Below are 21,238 nucleotides of genomic sequence, written 5' to 3'. Positions count from 1 at the left end.
TTTTTATTTATTTTAAAATTGAATGAAATTGTAATATATTGCAAATGATTCAATAAATGTACAATAATTATTATAAATTAAAAACACAAAAATCACAGTAAACATGGGCTCATTATAGCGACAGTTAATGCTGGCTGCTGATTGGCTATATGAGGCTGACTGTGACGAAGTTGCTGCCGGGCGGTTGCTACGGGATTTATTCTCCTCCTGAGGTAAGTTGTCTAAGGTTGATATTCCCCTGCTCTTTAATAAGCACTTAAAATATCAAATGTAGCTCTTTATCTTAGTTAATATCTTTTTAAATTTAACGTTAGGCTATATATTATTTGTATTATCATTTGGCGTGTAGTTTCGTTTGATGAATTTAAAGCGTGCTCTACTAATCATGTCTGTGAGACGTATCTCGTGTTAGCCACAAACTTTTGGTAAGATCTGTGTTTGATTGATACTATGTCAATGGTTTTAGCTGTGTGGAGTGTTTAGCTTATGTTTTATTTCGTAAGATTAGGAGATACGTCGAACGTGTATTCATGTTGGCGCCTTTTTTAGGGATTCACGATGTGTTTACTAAACGTGCAAGTTAAGAAAATAATTAAACTGCTTTTGCCGTTTTTGTATTTTACGTTCCTTAGAGACTGAGGTGAATATGACAATTATAAGTGCAGATTGTGGCGTGGCATTGCATTGACTTGAGGGTTAAGCTGCACGGAAGAACCAATCATACACGTTTTCGTTAAGCATAGGAATGCACTGTCCAACTGATTAGTAATCGTCTATTAAAACCGTTTTAAACAGATTTCTTTCTGCTAAGCGAAATGCTCAACATTAGGGGTGTAACGGATCTCGTCAATTAACCTCCTATGGTTCGGCACGCACGTTTTATTAGACCGCATCTCTAGTTTGGTCGGTGAAATAAAACAACCCATACGCTCTGAATTTGTTTACGTGAAATACCCGTCGAATCAAGTGTGCAAATCAGTTGCTAACTTCACAGTTTCTCCTCACGTGTGTGTGCTTGTGCTCGTGCGCGCGCCTGTATGTGTAAACTTCGCATGGCCCGAGTGCCGTATGCTCAAGGCAATGTATCTAATATGATGAGTCACTTATAGAGCCGTCATGACCATTTAATAGCACGCATCGCAGGTGAGACCGAAACAGCACACATTGCCTTCTGTGTCTAAATGTTAAAGGGATAGTTCACCCAAAAATGTAAATTCTGTCATTATTTTTTCATCCTCATGTTGTTCTAAACCTGTATGAATTTCTTTTTTTCTGATGATCACAAAAGAAGATATTTTGATAAATGATGGTATACACACAGCTTTTTGTAACCATTGACTTGCATAGTGACACACACCAAACCAGTCATTTGAACTGTTGCACCCCTACTCAGCATGCACACACAGACAGTCCAGCGCTTAATGCAGGTATACTGAATCAATTATAATGCATTATGAAAATAAATTGATCTTGTTCTATGGATCAGCATAATTTTAGAATAGCTTGTTGTATTCTGTGTTCTTAGCAGTTAGTCTGTTTTACTTTCAGTAGCAGCTCATTTGTGTAGCCTCTATGTTGCATATGTATGGTATTGCAATACATAATATGTACATAGCCTACAGTACAGAGAATACTGTAAACTGGTTCATTGATGGGGAATTCTGATCATACCCAGCTAGACAAATATAATAAACGAAACTGATATTGATTTATAAGTAATAAAGGGGCGGATTCATAGACAGTGTAAATGCATGTTTGAATTATGTGAACTGAAAACAGTTCTTCATCCTTTTACTGTATATAATACACATTTTTTTGTTATCACAAAAAGTGCATGGGTTTGTAAATGAATGACTGCAATACTACTACTACTACTACTACTACTACTACTACTACTTCTACTAAAGATAAAAACTTATAGTGTAAGAAAAACACTTTTATATTCAGAAAATTTGAGGGGAGTGAGGCAGGGGCCATGAAAATTAAATTTGTTTTGGGCCTCCATATGTCTATAACTGGTCTTTTGCTTTCTTTCTGTATATATATTTTTGATTGTATTTGAGTTTTATGTGTGACACTGTTTTCTCTGTTTTAGAATACTGATTCATGAGCTGACATTCCTGCATTTGGAGGTAATAAATTAATTTGTGACAGCTTCAGATTTTGTTTGTTCAAAACGCCTTCAGGGCTCACGGCTCTAAAGGACTGCCCGGTGGCCCAGGGCTAGCATGACAGATGCTTGGGCCAGTAAACAGTATTGTCACTGGCCTGGTCGTGCTTTGCCCTCAGTCACTAAAATATATTCTCTGCCTGCGCCTATTTTGTCTGTTTTTATTCTTATGCAATGTCACAATCGAGACCATCGATATTGTTTATACAAATAATAAATATCAGATTAATCAACCATTCTTCAAACCACTTGTACTATATAAGGGAAGTCTGAATCTTCCCCCAGGTTTCTTGATGTAGACCTGTTCCAATGGCCAGTCCACTAAGTCCAAGACATGTATATTTGGCATAACTTGCCTTGTATGTACGACTGGTTATTCTAAGAAAAAGACATTCTCGAGATACATTCCTAACAATTAATTTTTATTTATTTTATTTATTTTTATTTATTCATTTATTTTCATTTTTAAAAAAATAAAAAAATATAATTGATGCCTGACATGCATGTTATGCATAGTTGACTTGAGTTTTCTTGTTTTCATGATGTTATCTTTTTTTTCAGCTTTACTGACTAAACTACAACTGCTGCACTTTTTACCTGGGTCAGTGTTGATGGATTTTTAAGCAGTATTTTAAAATTTACATGATATAACGACCATGATTGTAGTTATACTGTGGCTTATTATGTTTGTTTCTTTTTCAGATTCCTGTGTTTTGGCTGTTTCTTCAGAGAGCAGTTTATATACATACTTACATTAAGGCCGTTACTTTTATTGTACTTTTTTGTGTTTTGCCTTCTTTTTAATAAGGCATTTTTTTGTTTAGATATAGATAGATAGAAAATATATAGATTAGTTAATAGATATCTTATAGACTTTTTGTGCTCTTTGTTTTACTTCTTATACAGGGCATTACATTTTTACTTTACTTTTATTGTTCTTAAAACCTAATTGTTTATTGTATTTTACAATTGCATTTTGCCATTTAAATATATACATACTGTCTTGCATTGTTATTAAACTGTTTTTTCTTCTTTAGGCTACTCTACAGGTTTTATCTTTGCAGGCTCAACAGGTAACATACTTCAGTGGAAAGAATGTGTAAATTGGAGTATCCTGATTAAATTAATTTGACTAATTAGCAATTATATTTCTCTATGGGGTGGTTTCCCGGACAGGGATTAGCTTAAGCCAGGACTAGGCATTAGTTTATTTAGGAAATAGAACTATTTTTAACAAAAATGCCTTACTAAAAACATTACTTGTGTGCATTTTGAGGCAAAATAAAGGGGACTGGTGTATTTTAAGATATGTCAGTACAAGTTGTTTTCAGTTTGGACAGCTCTTACATTTATTAGTCTAGGACTAGTCTAACCCCTTTCTGGGAAACTGCCACTTTGTCTTTTACAGAGATAGTTCACCAAAAATAAAAATTCTGTCATCATTTACTCGCCCTCATGTTTTTACAAACCTGTATAAATGTCTTTGTTCTAATGAACACAAAGGAAGATATTTTGAGAAATGTTTGTAACCAAACCGTTCGTGGACCCCATTTACTTCCATAGTATTAGAGCCCTGCACGGTAGAGCCCTGCACGGGCCAAAAATTCCAGCCCTAATCCGGCCCTGGCCCGAAGTGTTCAAGCCCTACCCGACCCCAGCCCGACAATGCCTGCAATTTTTTCAGCCCGACCTGACCGGAGACCAATATCAATCACTTTTAACCTCTCTCTGACGCGCGCGCTCTTTGATGCACGCTCTCTTTGATGCGCGCTCTCTCTTTCGGATGCGTAATAAGAGGTGAAGTATAGCTTTAGCCTACAGAAATGCTTATTGCTTTAATGTAGGGAGTTATAATAGTTCATTGTTAACAGTTCTATTGATGATCTTATAGTCCATTTGAAAATTTTTGTAGGCACTGACTGTATTCTTCAGAAAAACACTAAATAACTTATCTTCCCTTACCTGTCGCTGTTCAGTGTGCAATTAATAAAATAAAAATTAGTATGACGTTAATTTTTAAAAGTGTGCGAGGTCCGTGCACGTCCTCTGCTAGCAACACAGATAGCAAAAAGCGCAATCGGGTAAACGAGCATTTAATATTAAAGGCGGAGTCCATGATGTTTGAAAGCCAATGCTGATATTTGAAATCACCTAAACAAACACGCCCCTACCCCAATAGAATCTGGACCTTCTGTTGATATACCCGCCCCACACATACGCAACCCGGCATTTGATTTGATTTGATTGGCTATAAGTGTGTTTTGGTAGTCGGCCCGTCTCCTTTTCCAAAGCGTTTTTCAAACATCGTGGACTCCGCCTTTAATATGACATTGATTTTATTGTTTTTATTAATTTATATTCACAAAACTTATCAACAAAACATCGATTAAAATTAAGAGACAAATTATATGAAACGACATTCATTTTAAAGTAGCAAGAAAAACTTGAATTAAACTCGAAAATAAATAATGTCTGACCCATTACAATTCTCCCTTCAAATTGATCTTTACAACGCGTATGGCGTTTAAAATTACGGTCTATCTTTCGTTAGCCTGACGTTGTCATACTCAATTCTAGTCAGAATTTGAGTCTGATACCGCTCCATTGAGCTATAATTATGAGGCGTGTCTCAACCGAAAAATGCCTCCTTACTCAATTGGATAGACCTATGACCAATCAGAGCAACGGAGTGTGTGACGTATGTTGAAATTACGTCTTTGCAGCCTGACGAGCTGCTAGTTATTTCGCTACAATGACACTAACATCGTGATTATACTAAGTCTGAGTTAGCGAATGTACATCAACACCTATTATGTTTACAACATTTCGTTTATATCACAACATGAAGTATTTACTAAGTCATAGAGTAAGACTATTGTACGTTCGGTGAACTTCATCCACGACGAGACCCATTACGTTGGCTTGAAAATATTGGAGCCTAGCACGTCCCTCCACTTATTCAGCAACCACGATTCCGGGCTTCCGAAAAGAAGCTGGCAACGACCGCTATTTATATCCATCTCGTCGTGCACGCTGAGTTGCGTCGCCGTGATAACGTTACCCGTTTCAGTTGCGACCAACTTTTTCCGAATCCCGTGGGAAGGACAGCAAAAACATCAACAAATCCCTGCTCGCGTTTCTCTGTTCCTCTTTTAAAATCAATGCTCTGTCGATATCTTTTAGAACAGACTCAATGTCAGAATCCACACATCTGAACTCTACAGCGCAGCCATTCAACACACGCGCTCTTTGGTGACGTGGGTCATTACGTTACTGTTGATTATCTGTCCATCATCGTATAAAGCCCGCCCTGACAATTTGATTGGTTCGACCAGATCTAGTCCTAGCATAGCAGCTCCTCAACGGTGAAACCCCAGTCCGATCTTCCCGTTTTCAAATTCTTGTGGGCGGGTCTAAGATCGGCTGGCACCCAGGCTAATCTTTCGTAATAAGCTAACTAAATTTAAACAAAACAACAACAACAACATTACAACAATATTCAAACCCAACAATACTCAATCATAAATATAAAACAGACATTATCTATAAGAATACATAAAACAATCTGATATAGCGTTTATAATAGTAGCTGGTTGGTAGATGTTTACTATTTTTGGCAAAACCTCCGTTGCAAACCTCCATTTACCTGATTAAAAATAATTTTTACTTTGAAAATGATGCGCTGTCACATTAACATGAGCTGTTCGTTTACATAAGACTCCATCTACGTTCATTTACACTGCAGCGCAACGTCTTGAGTTCTCAAACTAAAACAGGGTCTGCAGCTTTTGCGAACGAATCCGCTTATGAGGGTCGAAAATGGTGGTGTGTAAATGAAAGGCGTAAACGTAGCAAAACGAACGTTTTAAAGGATAAACCCATTAATGTAAACACAGCCTTAGATGCGCGCTGTCTCTGCTACACACGCAAACACACACACACACACACACAATGAGGAGAGACGCTAAAATAAGCCCGACCCGAGCCCGGTCTGTAAAAAAAAAAACGGCCCGAGCCCGGCCCAAATGGGCTTAGCCGGTGGGGCCTGACGGGCTTGCAGGGCTCTACATAGTATACTCTTTCCTACAGAATTTATTCTCTGTCTTTTAACTGAATTTATTTTGATGATTAGGAAGAGACACATGACTTACTCTTAAAGGGACACTCATTTTTCAACAGTAGCACTTTTAGCATAGCGATGCTAATGGTCTAATCAGATTTAATGGATTATGCGAAAAGAGGAGATGAGAAATGAGCATATTTTTGAAAAAAGTGGAGTGTCCCTTTAAGACTTGAGTTAAAGTTACTTGAAGTAACTTAGTTAAGTCAAACTATATTTTTGAAAGGATAATTTTTTCTTATCTCTTGATATTTTAAAGGATGCCACGGAAAGGAAAGAGATCACAGGCTCAGAAGACGCGTTGGAGAAAGGTAATAGTGATCTTTTTGTTTGTTGCTTTGGCTGAACAAAAATTATACCATAACGAGATTGTAATAAACTGTATGGAAATATGTCAAGTAGGGATGCACCGGCTGACCAGCCATAAATCGGAACCAATTTTTTCGGAAGTGCGCCGCGTACATGACTACATTTATAATAATAATCGCAAACTTGTCTTTTGTGTGAAAGTATTTCGAAATCTGTGTGCAGGACGTTAAGATTGCAATCTGTATTCTGCAAAGTAGAAGTTAATCGCGGAGGAACAACAGTATATTCAGCAGGGCTCTCAAGTGTCATGCATTCACTGTGAGACACAAGCATTTTAGTCAGTTCACACACTCACATGCCACACCTTGTATTTCTCATGCTGAGAAGAGACTGATAACTTTTCCTGCTATATACAATTAATGGACACAGGGAAGTTCTCTGTCGAGTTCATAACTGTCTCAGGTTTTTCTCGTGCTCCTCTGATGTCATTCACTTGTATGCGCAGTGCGCGCACACACGGACTGAAAGTTAGAAGAGCCAGATCAGAGAAATGCAGTAAATAACAGGTTTCTTGAGTATAGCCAAATTTGTGCTAAAGTATGATTGAATTATTCAGAAACTCTTTTGCAATCAGAAGCTTTAGCTTACCTGAAACTAAGGAAAGTAGACTAGAGCAGGGGTTTTCAAACCTGTCCTGGAGGACCACTAGTACTGCACATTTTGCATGTTTCCCTTTTGTGACACACCTCTTTCAGTTACCCTACAAACCCAATTCAGGCAAAAATTCTGCCTCGAAGCCTCATTAAATTCCTATGACGCGCCGAGATCTGATTCACATGGACCGTTGTTGAATGTTCAGGAAGCACATCATAGCGCGTGATACATTTTGAATTTAGTTGGCGCGGTGGCGGAGATGTCCATTAACGGCAGAGAATGTCTAAAGTTAATGCAAAAGCATTTGCAAACACTTTACATCAAAAGCAATGTGAGTGGGTGAGTAGTGCTACAGTCTCTCTCTCTTGCTTCCTCACTCGTGCTGTCCCCCCCCTGCTCTCTCACTGTAAAATTACATTTAGGAATTAGGGCTGCTGGATTATGGAAAAAAACATAATTACGGTTATTTTTGAAAAAAATCAGACACAATTCAATGCATTTGTTCAGTGTTGTTGCAGAAGGCTTCACATATCAAGCAGTCAGAAGTTCCTTTTAAATACATCAGTCCAGCGGAACGCAATTAATATTATAAGTTCGAGGCATGTTTTGCTACATCTGGCTTAAAAAGGCATACAACTTTACAAACATAAACAGGATTATTACCTTGTGATCTGACTTCGGACAGATGCCAGTGCGCAGCTCTGCATGTGCGTGACAGTGAGAGGGGTACCAAGATGCAGCAAAATATATTTTAAACAAAAGGGATAGTTTGCCTTTGCTCGCTTGAAACGCATAAAACTGAACAAGTACGTAAGAATAACTTTGTGTTTGGACGGATACAAGAGCGCGTGCACGCGAGACACAGAGAGAGGCGCAGCTGCTTATGATGCACTGGATTTATTAACACAAGACGAAATGACATAAACTAAATGTGGCACACTAATTGAATTACCTTGATTATCTTGTTTTTGCAATTGAAATGTGCAAACATTGAAATTGAAATCGAAAAATTATTAATTGCACATCGCTAGGAATTAGCACTGGAGGCTTTAAATGAAACCCCACACTTACTGGATTATGCTGTGATCTGTGTTCTAAATTATTATGCATGCCACATATTAGTAAGATTTTAGTAAAAAAAAAAAAACATTCAGGTTTTTATGAACTTGCCTTTTGTTTTATTTCCCATATCTTTTAGCTGATATCAATGCCAGACAGGTCTATTCAATAGTTTGCAGGAGATCTTAATTAAAGGGAAACTTACTTTAAAAAGTTGGTCCACATTATTAAACAAGTTGTATGTCTTTATCTTAAAGTAATGTATTTCCTATAATTTATATATGGTGGAACCTAAATCATTGAACTATTATAAGATTTATTATTGATTCACAGTTGAAAATAATTTGACTATATGAAGGATTTTTAAGGATTCCATTAATGATTATTTACAGGTTGAACAGGCAAGCCTCCCTACTGCTGTAGCTCGGGAATCTGGCAGACTACATGTAGAAGACAGTGCACCCAGAGTTTTGTCTGTGCAGGCGTCCCATTGCCAGGGTGATGTAAGGTATGATGTTTTCTCAAGGAATCATCAGTGCACATGTGTAGATCTAATATTCTTGGCCAACCACAGTGAAGGGATTCAGTTTGGGATGTCTGATCTTAATAGAATTTTAGAGGAAGGAGATGCTTTGTATGTTGGTGTTAAAATGCAGCTTATGCATGAACAAAGATTTCTTCAAGACCATCTTGCTATGGAGGATGTACCACTGAACATTTCAACATTTACCCGAACATACAGTGTGCAAAAGTCTGCAATCAAGATGGGATACCTCAGAGCCAGAGGGCTCCCTGGCACGGAAGAATGGTTTATCCCTCTTGCTGAAAGAATGCAGTGTCTCTCAGCAGATGTTAGCCATGCTTTGCTCATGGTTGCTCCTGAATGTGTTGCGGTGTTCAGAGACCAATCTGGAAGATATGGATTTTTTGATTCACACTCAAGGACTGCCGAAGGTTTGCGCCATCCAACTGGTAATGGAACTGCTGTCATGTTAACTTTTACCGACCTAAGTGACATGATAGACAGAATTCTCAGGGTCTTCCAGGATCACGCTGATAATGCTGGCTATGAATTTATGCCTGTGGCATTTGAAATGGAGCAGCAATTTGGTGAACAGTCAGCACCATCAGCTTGTATACAAGTCTCGCAAATAAATTTGGCTCTTCCAAAACAAGGAAAAATTGTTAAAGCCAAAACCCCACAAATCCATGTTGTTAAAGTGAATAAAAACCTGCAGGTGATAAAAACAAATAAGAAGCGCAGAAGAAAAGAAAAGAGGAAAATAGCTGCACAAGAGAAACAACAATCAAAAGACAAAACTTCATGTCAAAGACAAAGAATAACAAGGAAAAGGAAATATGAAAAAGAACGATATGCAGCCTGTTTAGAATATCAAATAAAGAAAAACAGAGCCAAAAAACAGAGATATAATAAAGATCTTCAATTCAGGCAGAAAATCCAACAGCACATGACTAGAAAGTATAACACATGTGCTGTTGCTCGGACAAAGAAGAAAGAGTACATGGTCAGGAGGTACCAAACCAATGTTCTTTTCCAGTCAAAGCAGAAAGAGTACATGGTAAAAAGGTACACCACAGATACATCTATCCAATCAAAGCAGAAAGAGTACATGGTGAGGAGGTACAGCACGGATACTGACTTCCAAAAGAAGATGAAAGAGTACATGGTGAGGAGGTACAGTACGGATACTGTCTTCCAAAAGAAGATGAAAGAGTACATGGTCAAGAGATATGCAGATGACCCAGAGTTTAGAGCACATCACATGCTACATTGTACCTTGTACAAAACACAGAAACGTGTCAATGATGTTGCATACCACATATTTCATAAGTTGCAATGTGCACTCCGGATCAAAAAGAAATATCAACCATACATCAGTTCCAGAAAGGAAACACCACAACCTTTGGTCAACAAAGTAATGCAATGTGCCATAGATGCATTCAGATGTAACATTCAACATGGTCCCACACATGTCTGCACAGTCTGTCACAGAGCTATGTTTCCAAATCAAGTCAGGCTCTGTAATAGAAGTTGTTACATTAAAAATCCACATATAGCCATATCTTGCTTAACCAAGCAATATGTTCATGCTTGTGACAGTAGCTGCAGTGTTCCTTGTGCAGTTCCAGAACTAAGAAGACGGGAATGGATTTGCCACACTTGCGACAGCCATCTTAAGAGAGGAAATGTGCCTTCAGTTGCAGTGGCAAACAAACTTGAATTGGCACACATCCCTGCAGAATTACTAGAATTGAATGTGCTTGAACGTCAGCTTATTGCCAAAATTGTACCGTTTGCAAAAATTATTGCACTGCCCAAAGGTCAACAAAGAGCTGTGCAAGGTGCGGTTGTGTGTGTGCCTTCTGATATGGAGAAGACGGTCAACTGTCTGCCAAGACCTAGTAGTGAGTCCCAGTTACTACAAGTGAAGCTTAAAAGACACATCAAGTTTAAAGGATACCAGCACTTCCATACTGTGAATATGCACAACGTGCTAGCAGCTTTATTAAAACTAAAAGAGATACACTCAGAATACAAAGATATCTCTATAAGCGAAACTGCGTTGTTTGAAAGTGACATTGATGGGGAAGTTGATGATACAGAACAAGAAGAAGAAGAAGAACTCGGTGTTGCTGAAGAGGAGGAGCGACATGTGAGTGTAGAGGAACAGGATGAACTTAGACCTGGCCTCACTCTGGACACATGTATGCAGCCACCTGACATCGGCCAGGAGATTTTATCATATGGCGAGGGAATATTCAGCATTGCACCTGCTCAGGGAAAAAAACCTGTTGGATTTTTCAAAATCCCAAAGCTGGAAGCCATGGCGTTCCCTGTTCAGTTCCCTACTGGACATAACACAATTGATGAGGCAAGAGAAAAAGCATTGTCACCAAGTATGTATTTCAATGCAAGATTGTTCTCTGTGGATACACGGTTTGCAAGAGACCAGAGTTACCTTTTCTTTGCACAGTTTGCGACAGAAACACATCTGGCCAGGAACAGCATGACTGTCCAGTTGCGGAAAGGCAAACCTATAACAAGAGATGGCAGAAGAATTTCCAACAGGTTGCTTCAAGATAACCATGAGGTTGAAAGACTGGTGCACAACAAAGATGCCACACGGTTCATGCAACCCCTGAGAGGTTCGCCATCTTACTGGGAGAAAACACTAAGAGATCTACAAGCCATGATCAGGCAGTTGGGAACACCAACTTTCTTTTGCACATTCAGTGCGGCCGAAATGCGATGGCCTGAAGTAATTACGGCAATCAAGGCTCAGCAAGGGGAAGACGTCGATTTTGCAGAGCTTGACTGGATGACAAAATGTGAAATCCTTCGAAGTAACCCTGTTACTGTCATGCGGATGTTTGAGAAACGAGTGGACGCACTGATGACTCACCTGCTTTTGTCACCTGCCCAACCCATTGGTAAGGTTGAAGATTACTTTTACAGAGTTGAGTTTCAAGCAAGAGGAAGCCCACATATACATCTGCTTGCATGGGTAAAGGATGCACCTGAGTTCGAAAGTGATTCTGATGAAGTTGTTTGTGGCTTTATTGATCGCTACATAACATGCAGGCTTCCTGATTCCACGACTGATCCTGAACTTCATCAGATTGTCACAGAGGTTCAGCTTCACAGCAGAAAACACTCCAAGTCATGCAAGAAAGGAAATGTGTTGTGTAGGTTTGGGTTCCCTAAATTACCAATGTCTGACACCACAATAACTCGTCCACGACCACAGCGACCTGAAGAAGAGGAAACTGAAGAGGATAGCCATCAAGACAGAAGAAGCTCAAGGTCAGATGCTGTTCGAAAAGCAATGAGTGATGCTAGGACGAAACTCAAACCTTTGTGGGATTTGCTGAATGATCCCCAAGCCACCTTTGAAAACTTGCCTGAACTACTGACAAAATGTAATTTGTCCATGGAAGATTACATGAAGTACACCAGGGAGTTGTCCACTTCAAGTGTGATCTTGCTAAAGCGTGATCCAAAGGAGGTTTGGGTGAATGGATACAATCCAGATTTGCTGAGGGCATGGAATGCTAACATGGACATTCAGTATATACTTGACCCTTACAGTTGCATCATGTATATGTTGTCCTACATTTCCAAGCCAGAGCATGAAATGAACGAGATGCTGAAGAACGTGATCAAAGCAGTGCGTGAAACAAATGTGAATGAAGAGGATGAAATGAAGCACATTATGCAGGCATACTCGAAACACAGACAAGTGAGCTCACAAGAGTCTGTAGCACGAACATGCAGCTTACCAATGAAGAAGTGTTCGCGAAGTGTTGTGTTTATACCAACGGATGACGATGCTCTGAAGATGAGTCTGCCCCTTAGTGTCCTACTGCACAAAAATCCAGATTCAGAGGATGTTTGGATGTCGGGAATAATAGATAAATACAGAGCAAGGCCTCAAACTCCGGAGTTTGAAAATATGTGTCTGGCAGACTTTGTGTCAAATTACCGCCTTGTGTACGGTCAGCAAACTAAGGGAAAGAATGTACAACGTCTGCTCAACGATATGGGATTTGTTCAGAAAAGATCTGTCGGTAAGGCTGCCGTTATTCGATACGCACGGTTTTCAGAGGAAAAACAACCGGAAAAGTTTTATGGAAGATTAGTGAAGCTTTATGTGCCACATCGTTTCAATGCACAGCTGAAACCTCCAACATTTCCAACTTATGAGCAGTTTTACAAGAGTGCATTTGTAGAACTTCCTTCCCACCCTGGTCTCCGAATGCCTGTATGCGCAATAGTGAAAACACACCAGGAGAAATTCGAAAAACACAGTGAAGAAGTGGACAAAGCAATTGAACAGTTGCAGCAACAAGGCCCATCTGAAAATGCTTGGACAGCTTTTGCCCCTGAAGCTGAAGTGGATAATTTGGAGTGCATTGCAGAACGAGAAGATGTCAATCCTGATGAAGAGGATATGCAAGATGATGTGCCAGAATACCAGATTCTTCTTGAAGATGGAGATGGAGTCATTCCTCAGATAAAGGCACCGCAGATGAGTGTTGAATTTGTCTGGAAGATGTATCAAAGTCTAAATGAGATACAGGCTGCCATTTTCTACATTGTCCGTCAGTGGTGTCAGAAGCGCGTCTGGGGTCATAATCCAGAACAGTTTTTTTACTTTGTGTCAGGTGGTGCTGGTTGTGGAAAATCACATGTCATTAAGTGCATATATACGGAAGCAACCAAGATCCTAAGACAACTGCCTCGACTTCAGGAGGAAGGGGATCTCTCTATGCCTACAGTGATTTTGAGTGCATTTACAGGAACAGCAGCATTCAATATATCTGGTAAAACACTGCATTCCATTTTAAAACTGCCAAGGAACTTAAAGCCACCTTATCAAGGACTTGGGAATGCTCTAGATGAACTACGAGCAGAATTATGCAGTGTGGAAATTCTCATCATTGATGAAGTGTCCATGATTTCGAAGGATCTTTTCGCCTATGTAAACTGGAGACTTCAACAGATCAGAGGCAGCAAGAAAGCATTTGGAGGAATCTCTGTTCTCGCTGTAGGAGACTTTTTCCAACTACCACCTCTCGGTAAAGCCAAACCGCTCTGTGTGTATGAAGATGATGTTCTGGACTTCTGGAAGGACAGTTTTCAAATAATTACCCTTACAGAGATCATGCGTCAAAAGGAGGACCTTGCCTTTGCTGAGCTTTTAAATCGACTGCGAGTGAGGCAGAAGACTGATGTTCTTAGAGAAGAAGACCGAGTTCTGTTACTCCAAGCTGTAAAGAACCCAGAAGACTGCCCTCATGATGCTCTGCACATATTTGCAACCAACAAGGAAGTTCACATGCACAATACCAAAACAATACAGGCTATTCACACTGACATCATAACCATTGATGCCGAAGACTACAGGAAAGACCCAAGAACAGGAGTGATGAAAAGACAAAAGAAACCTGTCACTGGAAAGAAGGATGACTTGCTGGATTTTATACAAGTTGCAGTGGGAGCTCGTATAATGGTGACAAGGAATCTGGATGTTGAAGATGGAATTGTAAATGGATGTTTTGGTCAGATTGTTAACATTGTCACTAAAATAAGAGATGGAATCTCCACTGTACACATGCTAGGACTTCAGCTCGACAATCCAAATGCAGGTCTGAAACACCGCAGAAGAGTGGAAGGTGAAAACGACAACTCTGTATATATTGAGAGATCTGAAGAAAGTCTGAGGAAAGGAACAGTTCGTCGTCAATTTCCCATAAAGCTCGCTTATGCCTGCACAGCTCACAAAGTTCAAGGTATGACAATGCAGTCTGCCGTAGTGTCACTGAAGAAGATTTTCGAACCTGGAATGGCCTACGTTGCCCTCAGCCGAACGACATCGCTTTCTGGATTACACATTACAGACTTCGTTGAAAAGAAGATTTATGCTGATCCTGAAATCACAGCATCGTTGGAAAATATGAGAAGAGCGACAGTTGAAGGAATCATGCCGCTTTTGCAACACATAAGGAAAATCAACCAGGACCAAACACTTAAAATAGTTCACCATAACACAGAAGGACTGTCATCTCACATCGAGGATATCAGATGCCATCATGAGCTACTATTATCGGATATTCTTTGCATAACAGAAAGTCACTTGTCTGGCTCATGTATTCCACAACATCTCCAGTTGGAAGGATACAAGATGTTTGCACGGAATAGGCATGCCTCCTACTCAACCAATGCAGAAATGGCAAAGAAAGAAGGTGGTGGAGTTGCAATATTTTGCAAAGAAGATATTCAAGCTCAGTCCAGACAGTACATCCAAAGTGTCACAGACCTGGAGTTTGTTGTCATCAAAATTGACACCCCAATGTGTGCAACAATTGCTGCAGTGTACAGGCCACCACACTACCGTCTTGAAACATTCTTGCCAAATTTAAGGGGCCTACTTGATTATCTGGACATGATGGATAAATATCCTGTAATCATCTGTGGAGACTTTAATGAGGACCTTTTATGTGCTGGAAGAAAGGCTATACTGGAGATGTTTCAATCAAAGGAATATACACAGCTAATCACATCAGCTACAACTGAAAAACACACACTACTTGATCACATTTACATCTCACATCCAGACTTGTGTCTCCAGTCAGGTGTGTTACAGAGTTATTACAGTTACCATAATCCTGTGTACTGTATTTTGCAAAAATGACATTCTGTGGTTGGCGGATATTGTTGTGTTTTTTGCCATACGGAATCGTGGGCACCGACTACGCATTAACTTTCTTCAAGCTATGTGGTGCTGGACGTGCAATCGGAGGAGCTGGAGACGCAGCGCTGGTTGGGTTTCTGGTGCTATTATGGATGGAGAAGGTACCAGCAAATGTCGGTTAGCATGCATCAACTTTCTTTAGGCTGTGTCGTGCTGGAGGTGTAATCGGAGGAGCTGGAGACGCAGCGCTGGTTGGATTTTTGGTGCTATCATGGCTGCGGAAGGTAAGAAGCATGCTTCGGGTCTTGGATGGCCTCAGCCAACGGTTTGGCGTGTATGGTTATACCAGTGGGACTTTGATGGCCTTAGCCAATGGGTAGGCGGTTATGGTTGTGGTGTTTCGACAGATGGAACGATGGGCAGAGAGCATTAACAGTGGCAATAGGGCTCTGACAGCCTTAGCCTTAAATGGTTGTGCACTAATGGTTGTGTTGTTATGCCATACGAAACCGGGGGCCACTGAACCTGCATTAACGACGACAGTGGGGGCTCATTGACAGCCTTAGCCAACGGGTTGGTGCGTATGGTCGTGTTGTTTTGTTGTCTTGCGTTGTGTTGTCATGCCATACAAAACCGGGGGCCACTGAACCTGCATTAACGACGACAGTGGGGGCTCACTGACAGCCTTAGCCAACGGGTTGGAGTGTATGGTCGTGTTGATTTGTTGTCTTGCGTTGTGTTGTCATGCTATACAAAACCGGGGGCCACTGAACCTGCATTAACGACGACAGTGGGGGCTCACTGACAGCCTTAGCCAACGGGTTGGTGCGTATGGTTGTGTTGCAATGAGATTTTGGCATCTATGGTCATTTAACAGTGTTATGGCAGTGAGCTACAAAGCAGGTACAGCAGCAGGAAGGATGAAGGAGTAATGTGGCAGCTCGAGGGAGGACACTAGGAAGTAAAGGCGGCGGCAGCAGCATACAGGATGCAGTGAGGATTAGTGTGGCAACTCCAGGGAGGACACAGACCGTGAGAGCAACAGCGGCAGTAAGTCATAAATGATAGTAAGGTAAAGTTAGAAGTAATAAGACACTGTTGTGATGTATTTGCTTTGTGTTCAATTTGTGAAAATGTGTAATAGATTTTTTATTTGCAGTCCCCCGCTGTTCTGTTATTATTAAAATGTGCTCTTTTGTAAAGTTGCAGAAAGAATTTTGAGACGATAGCAGCCCTGTCCAACAATGGATATGAGTGTGCAAAATACCATCTAAAGCTAAGTGTTTTAAGAACTTGCTTCAGTCACTGTACTACTGCACATTGTAACTACTTTTGGAGGAATGTTTTATTCTAATTCTGATTTTGATGTTTTTCAGGAACTGCCAGGTCAGAATGTCTGAGAAGATCAAGTGTGCTACAACACCGATAATGACAAGCAGGATACATTGGAAAGCTGGATTTCTTTTAGTAAGTTGTAACTTTTATTTATTTGTTTTGTTTGTTTGTTAGTATATGTGTATTTAGTGACCCCATTATTCAATTGATGATTTCATGGCTAGATAATGTGACCAAACCCATTTGGCATTGAGGACAATACTGAAGACTAAAGAAACAAAGGAAGGAGCAGTCTCAGGTAAGTGTCAATACTACTGGTAAAGTCTAGTGTTTCAGTGCATTTTATCATACAATGTGTTTATTCAGAGGCATGTGCGTTGATGTGAAAACCAAGTGTTAAAGTCTATCATGGTTTTCAGAAGAAAGAGTGGCTGAAGGACGAAGGAGTAATGTGGCAGCTTGAGGGAGGACACTAGGAAGTAAAGGTGGCGGCAGCAGCATACAGGATGCAGTGAGGATTAGTGTGGCAACTCCAGGGAGGACACAATACAGTGAGAGCAACAGCGGCAGTAAGTCATAAATTACAGTAAGGTAAAGTTAGAAGTAGTAAGACACTGTTGTGATGTATTTGCTTTGTGTTCAATTTGTGACAATATGTACTGGATTTTTTATTTGCAGTCCCCTGCTATTCTGTTATTATTAATATGTGCTCTTCTGTAAAGTTGCAGGAAGAATTTTGAGACAATAGCAGTCCTGTCCAACAATGGATATGAGTATGCAATATACCATCTAAAGCTAAGTGTTTTAAGAACTTGCTTCAGTCACTGTACTACTGCACATCGTAACTACTTTTGAATGAATATTTTAAGCTAATTCTGATTTTGATGTTTTTCAGGAAGCGCCAGGTCAGAATGTCTGAGAAGATCAAGTGTGCTACAACACCGATAAGGACAAGCTGGATACATTGGAAAGCTGGATTTCTTTTAGTAAGTTGTAACTTTTATTTATTTTTTTATTTTTTTTGTTTGTTGTAAGTATATGTGTATTTAGTAACCCCATTATTAATTTATTGGTTTCATGGCTAGATAATGTGACCAAACCCATTTGGCATGTAGGACAATACTGAAGACTAAAGAAGCAAATGAAGAACCACATTGAAGCAGTAGAGGTAAGTGTCAATACTACTGGTAAAGTCTAGTGTTTCAGTGCATTTTATCATACAATGTTTTGTTCAAAGGCATGTGCTTTGATGTGAAAACCAAGACAGTGTTAAAGTGTATAATGGTTCTCAGAAGAAAGAGTGGCTAAATGTTTCTTGCAAGACACGTATCTGACCTGAACTTAATGCTCTGTCAGTTTTGCAGAATCAAAACAATTGAAATAAATACACTAATATGAGCCTCTCTGTTTTACCTCCTCTACCTCAGGGTGTCCAGCCTGTATGCAATGTCAGATCCAGCGGCTAGATGTTGGGAGCTGCTTCACTACACCGCTCATTGCATTAATTTCATTTATTTAAAATTTAGTTTTATCATATTAAATAATTGGTTTCTATGTATAGATATATAGATATTAAAATATAAAATATTAGTTTAATATAATAATTGGTTTCAATATATAGATATATAGATATTAAAATATAAAATATTAGTTTAATATAATAATTGGTTTCAATATATAGATATAGATATATAGATATTAAAATATAAAATCTTAGTTTAATATAATAATTAGTTTCAATATATAGATATTAAAATATAAAATATTAGTTTAATATAATAATTAGTTTCAATATATAGATATTAATATATAAAATATTAGTTTAATATAATAATTAGTTTCAATATATAGATATATAGATATTAAAATATAAAATATTAGTTTAATATAATAATTGGTTTCAAGATATAGATATATAGATATTAAAATATAAAACTCTCTCTCTCTCTCTCTCTCTCTCTCTCTCTCTCTCTCTCTCTCTCTCTCTCTCTCTATATATATATATATATATATATATATATATATATATATATATATATATATATATATATATATATATATATATATATAGTAAAGTATAGTAAAATTTAAAATATTAGTTAAAATAGGAATGTTATTAATAATGTGTACGCCATGCCAGAAGAGGATGGGCAGCCCCCTGCTGAGTCTGGTTCCTCTCAAGGTTTTTTTATTTCCTTTTTGGTTTTTTCCTTGCCACTGTCGCCACAGGCTTGCTCACTGGGGGTGTTGTGCCAAATCCTGTGTCCCTCTCATGTCTCTGCCAACTAGGGTTTTCAAAACAACAGTTTGCAAGTCGATACAAATATTTATTTATTAATTGAAATTATAAAAATATAAATAACCAGGGCCCCACAATTAATTATAAATAAAAATGTAATCATGTTAAAAGCCCCTCTGGTTTTCTGAAATGACAGGACTTTACTCTTATTACTCTTATAAATACCTGCGTAATAAACCAAATCGTGAACAGTAATAGAGTATTTTAAAATATTTTTGAAAACAACATGCAGAAGGTTAACAATAATCCCAACAAATTTTTACCGGAATTATCCCAAAATAAGAACTTGTGTTAGAATTTTTGAAAGTGAAAAAAATTAGAGTTTTGAAAAAAGAATTTAAAGCAAAAATTATTGTGTTAAACAAGTTAACAAATAAGGTGGTTACTACACATATAGGTATATAATTTTTCTCCGTGTATATTGTATTATTTCAACAGTAAAGTATTAGAAATTGAAGAATTTAAAGCAAAATTATTATTCTGTTAAAGAAGTTAACAAATAAGTTAGTTACCACACATATATAGGTATATCATTTTCTACTAGTAAAAGTATATTGTTGCCACTGTAAAGTAATTGTTTCTTTTTCACGTGTAGTAAAAATTGGTAAAATGTATATTTAAATGTAAAAATTATATTTAAATGTGAGCTATTACAACATTTTAGGATCTAGCTGTGCATTTAGGTGGGATTTGGCACAACAGGCGTTTTCTAAATCTTTTAATAAATTTGTTGAATTGGCACATCAAGTGTTTTTGTCTTTATTGAAACCTCTTCAATGGCACATTAAAAATGTGTTCTTGTGAACTTCACAGAATGTCCAAGGGGTACTCCAGAAAGCAAGGTTAACTTACCCTCACATATATGTATTTGTATGTGCATATTTTTCATTTAAATTTAATTTAATGGCAGGAACTAATGATTGCAAAAAAAAAAAAAAATACATGAGTTTAATTTATTGACAAGGAAACTGCTGTTAAAAGCATTAGATCTACTGTAGTATGTTTATTATTCTCTCGACTCTTTACGGCAGTTAATACAAAAATTTGCCACAAAAACCTGCATTTACATATGGACTGTGGGTAGCATGCAAGAGGTTCATTCGAAGTTGCCATGTATAGTATGTTTTAGTTTATAGTGGTTTATAGTAAGTTGGTGATTGTATATCAACAGTGCAAACATATTTGTGTGCATTTTATTTTGTGATTTCACCGAAACAAATAGAGATTGCTCAAGTGGCGTGTCATTGCTCAGCAACCACGAGCATCAAGAAAGGAAGACCCTGCATGATTTCAGAAACATATTCCTGCACCGGATGACCAACTGGAGATAGGCTGGCATTTCTATTATATTCATTCGTACCACGAGATGTTTTTAAAAAGTGGTGGCGACAAAATCAACCTTCCAAAAAAGTAAATCCAATCATTTATTTTATACAACTGTTCAAGTGATCTTCTTTATAATAAAGTCAGTATTTGCACTATTTTACAATAAAATAGTTGTTCATTTTATCATTATTGCACGTTTTTCTATTTTTTTAATATTATTTTGATTAAATGTATTTAAAGATTAAAATATAGAAAAGGTCAGTTTAGGAGGCAAATAGGGCCTATCCTAGAGGTAAGTTAAGTGGAAAGTTGGTAATGCACTTTTTTTAAGCGTTTATTGTGTAAAATATCAGTAATGACCAGGTGAGAAATTAAACATATGTGTTTTTTAATTATAAACGACGAAAATACACAGAGAATCTTTTTTTTGAAATTGAGCTGCTACAAAATATAAACAAGGGTGGTCACCTGTTTTTCCACTAAAACCAAGATGCCACATGAATCCACAATTCCTGTCCTGCACCGCCACAGGGCGATACTGACTATTATTTGTCACAATTTCGCAATAAACAAACAGACTACTGTCTGAAATAAACAAACTCTCAAGTGCACCCCACGCTGCTTTCTAGAGGAATTGACAGACGAGTCAATGTCTCTGCGTGGATTATTTTCACCTCATAGAATATCTTTAGTAATCTTTAGGGTTAGTTTTTTTTTTTTTAAATGATTCTCAAACAATTATTTTACTC

The 21,238-nt window shown here is 38.3% G+C and overlaps 1 protein-coding gene across 5 annotated transcripts; it reads left to right on the top strand.

Moving 5' to 3' along the window:
• The first annotated feature begins 408 nt into the window (after positions 1–408).
• Positions 409–18,605, top strand: LOC141351386 (uncharacterized). 5 transcript variants are annotated; one of them, XR_012359634.1, is made up of 11 exons: positions 409–2,132; positions 2,732–2,771; positions 2,873–3,243; positions 6,550–6,601; positions 8,705–8,820; positions 16,733–16,996; positions 17,089–17,162; positions 17,284–17,433; positions 17,587–17,850; positions 17,950–18,032; positions 18,292–18,596. XR_012359634.1 is itself a non-coding variant. In XM_073858049.1 (5 exons), the coding sequence occupies exon 1, from the start codon at positions 8,906–8,908 to the stop codon at positions 15,527–15,529; it is 6,624 nt and encodes a 2,207-aa protein (XP_073714150.1). In that variant the 5' UTR covers positions 8,827–8,905; the 3' UTR covers positions 15,530–16,579; positions 17,587–17,637; positions 17,760–17,850; positions 17,950–18,032; positions 18,292–18,605. The 5 variants fall into 5 exon arrangements, 3 of the variants coding, with proteins under 3 accessions (XP_073714150.1, XP_073714149.1, XP_073714148.1); XR_012359635.1 differs by lacking the exons at positions 16,733–16,996; positions 17,089–17,162; positions 17,284–17,433 and having other exon boundaries at positions 18,292–18,598; XM_073858049.1 differs by lacking the exons at positions 409–2,132; positions 2,732–2,771; positions 2,873–3,243; ... (3 more) ...; positions 17,089–17,162; positions 17,284–17,433 and adding an exon at positions 8,827–16,579 and having other exon boundaries at positions 17,587–17,637; positions 17,760–17,850; positions 18,292–18,605.
• The last annotated feature ends 2,633 nt before the right edge of the window (positions 18,606–21,238 follow it).

Source organism: Misgurnus anguillicaudatus, chromosome 20 (genome assembly GCF_027580225.2).
Source record: "Misgurnus anguillicaudatus chromosome 20, ASM2758022v2, whole genome shotgun sequence".
NCBI lineage: Eukaryota > Metazoa > Chordata > Actinopteri > Cypriniformes > Cobitidae > Misgurnus > Misgurnus anguillicaudatus.
Note: the sequence above shows the minus strand (reverse complement) of the source record. Positions and strands in the feature narration are given on the sequence as shown.

What these genes read in the sequence shown, in the direction of transcription:
- LOC141351386 (XM_073858049.1), top strand. Translation starts at nt 8,906, where the DNA reads ATGTCTGATCTTAATAGAATTTTAGAGGAAGGAGATGCTTTGTATGTT.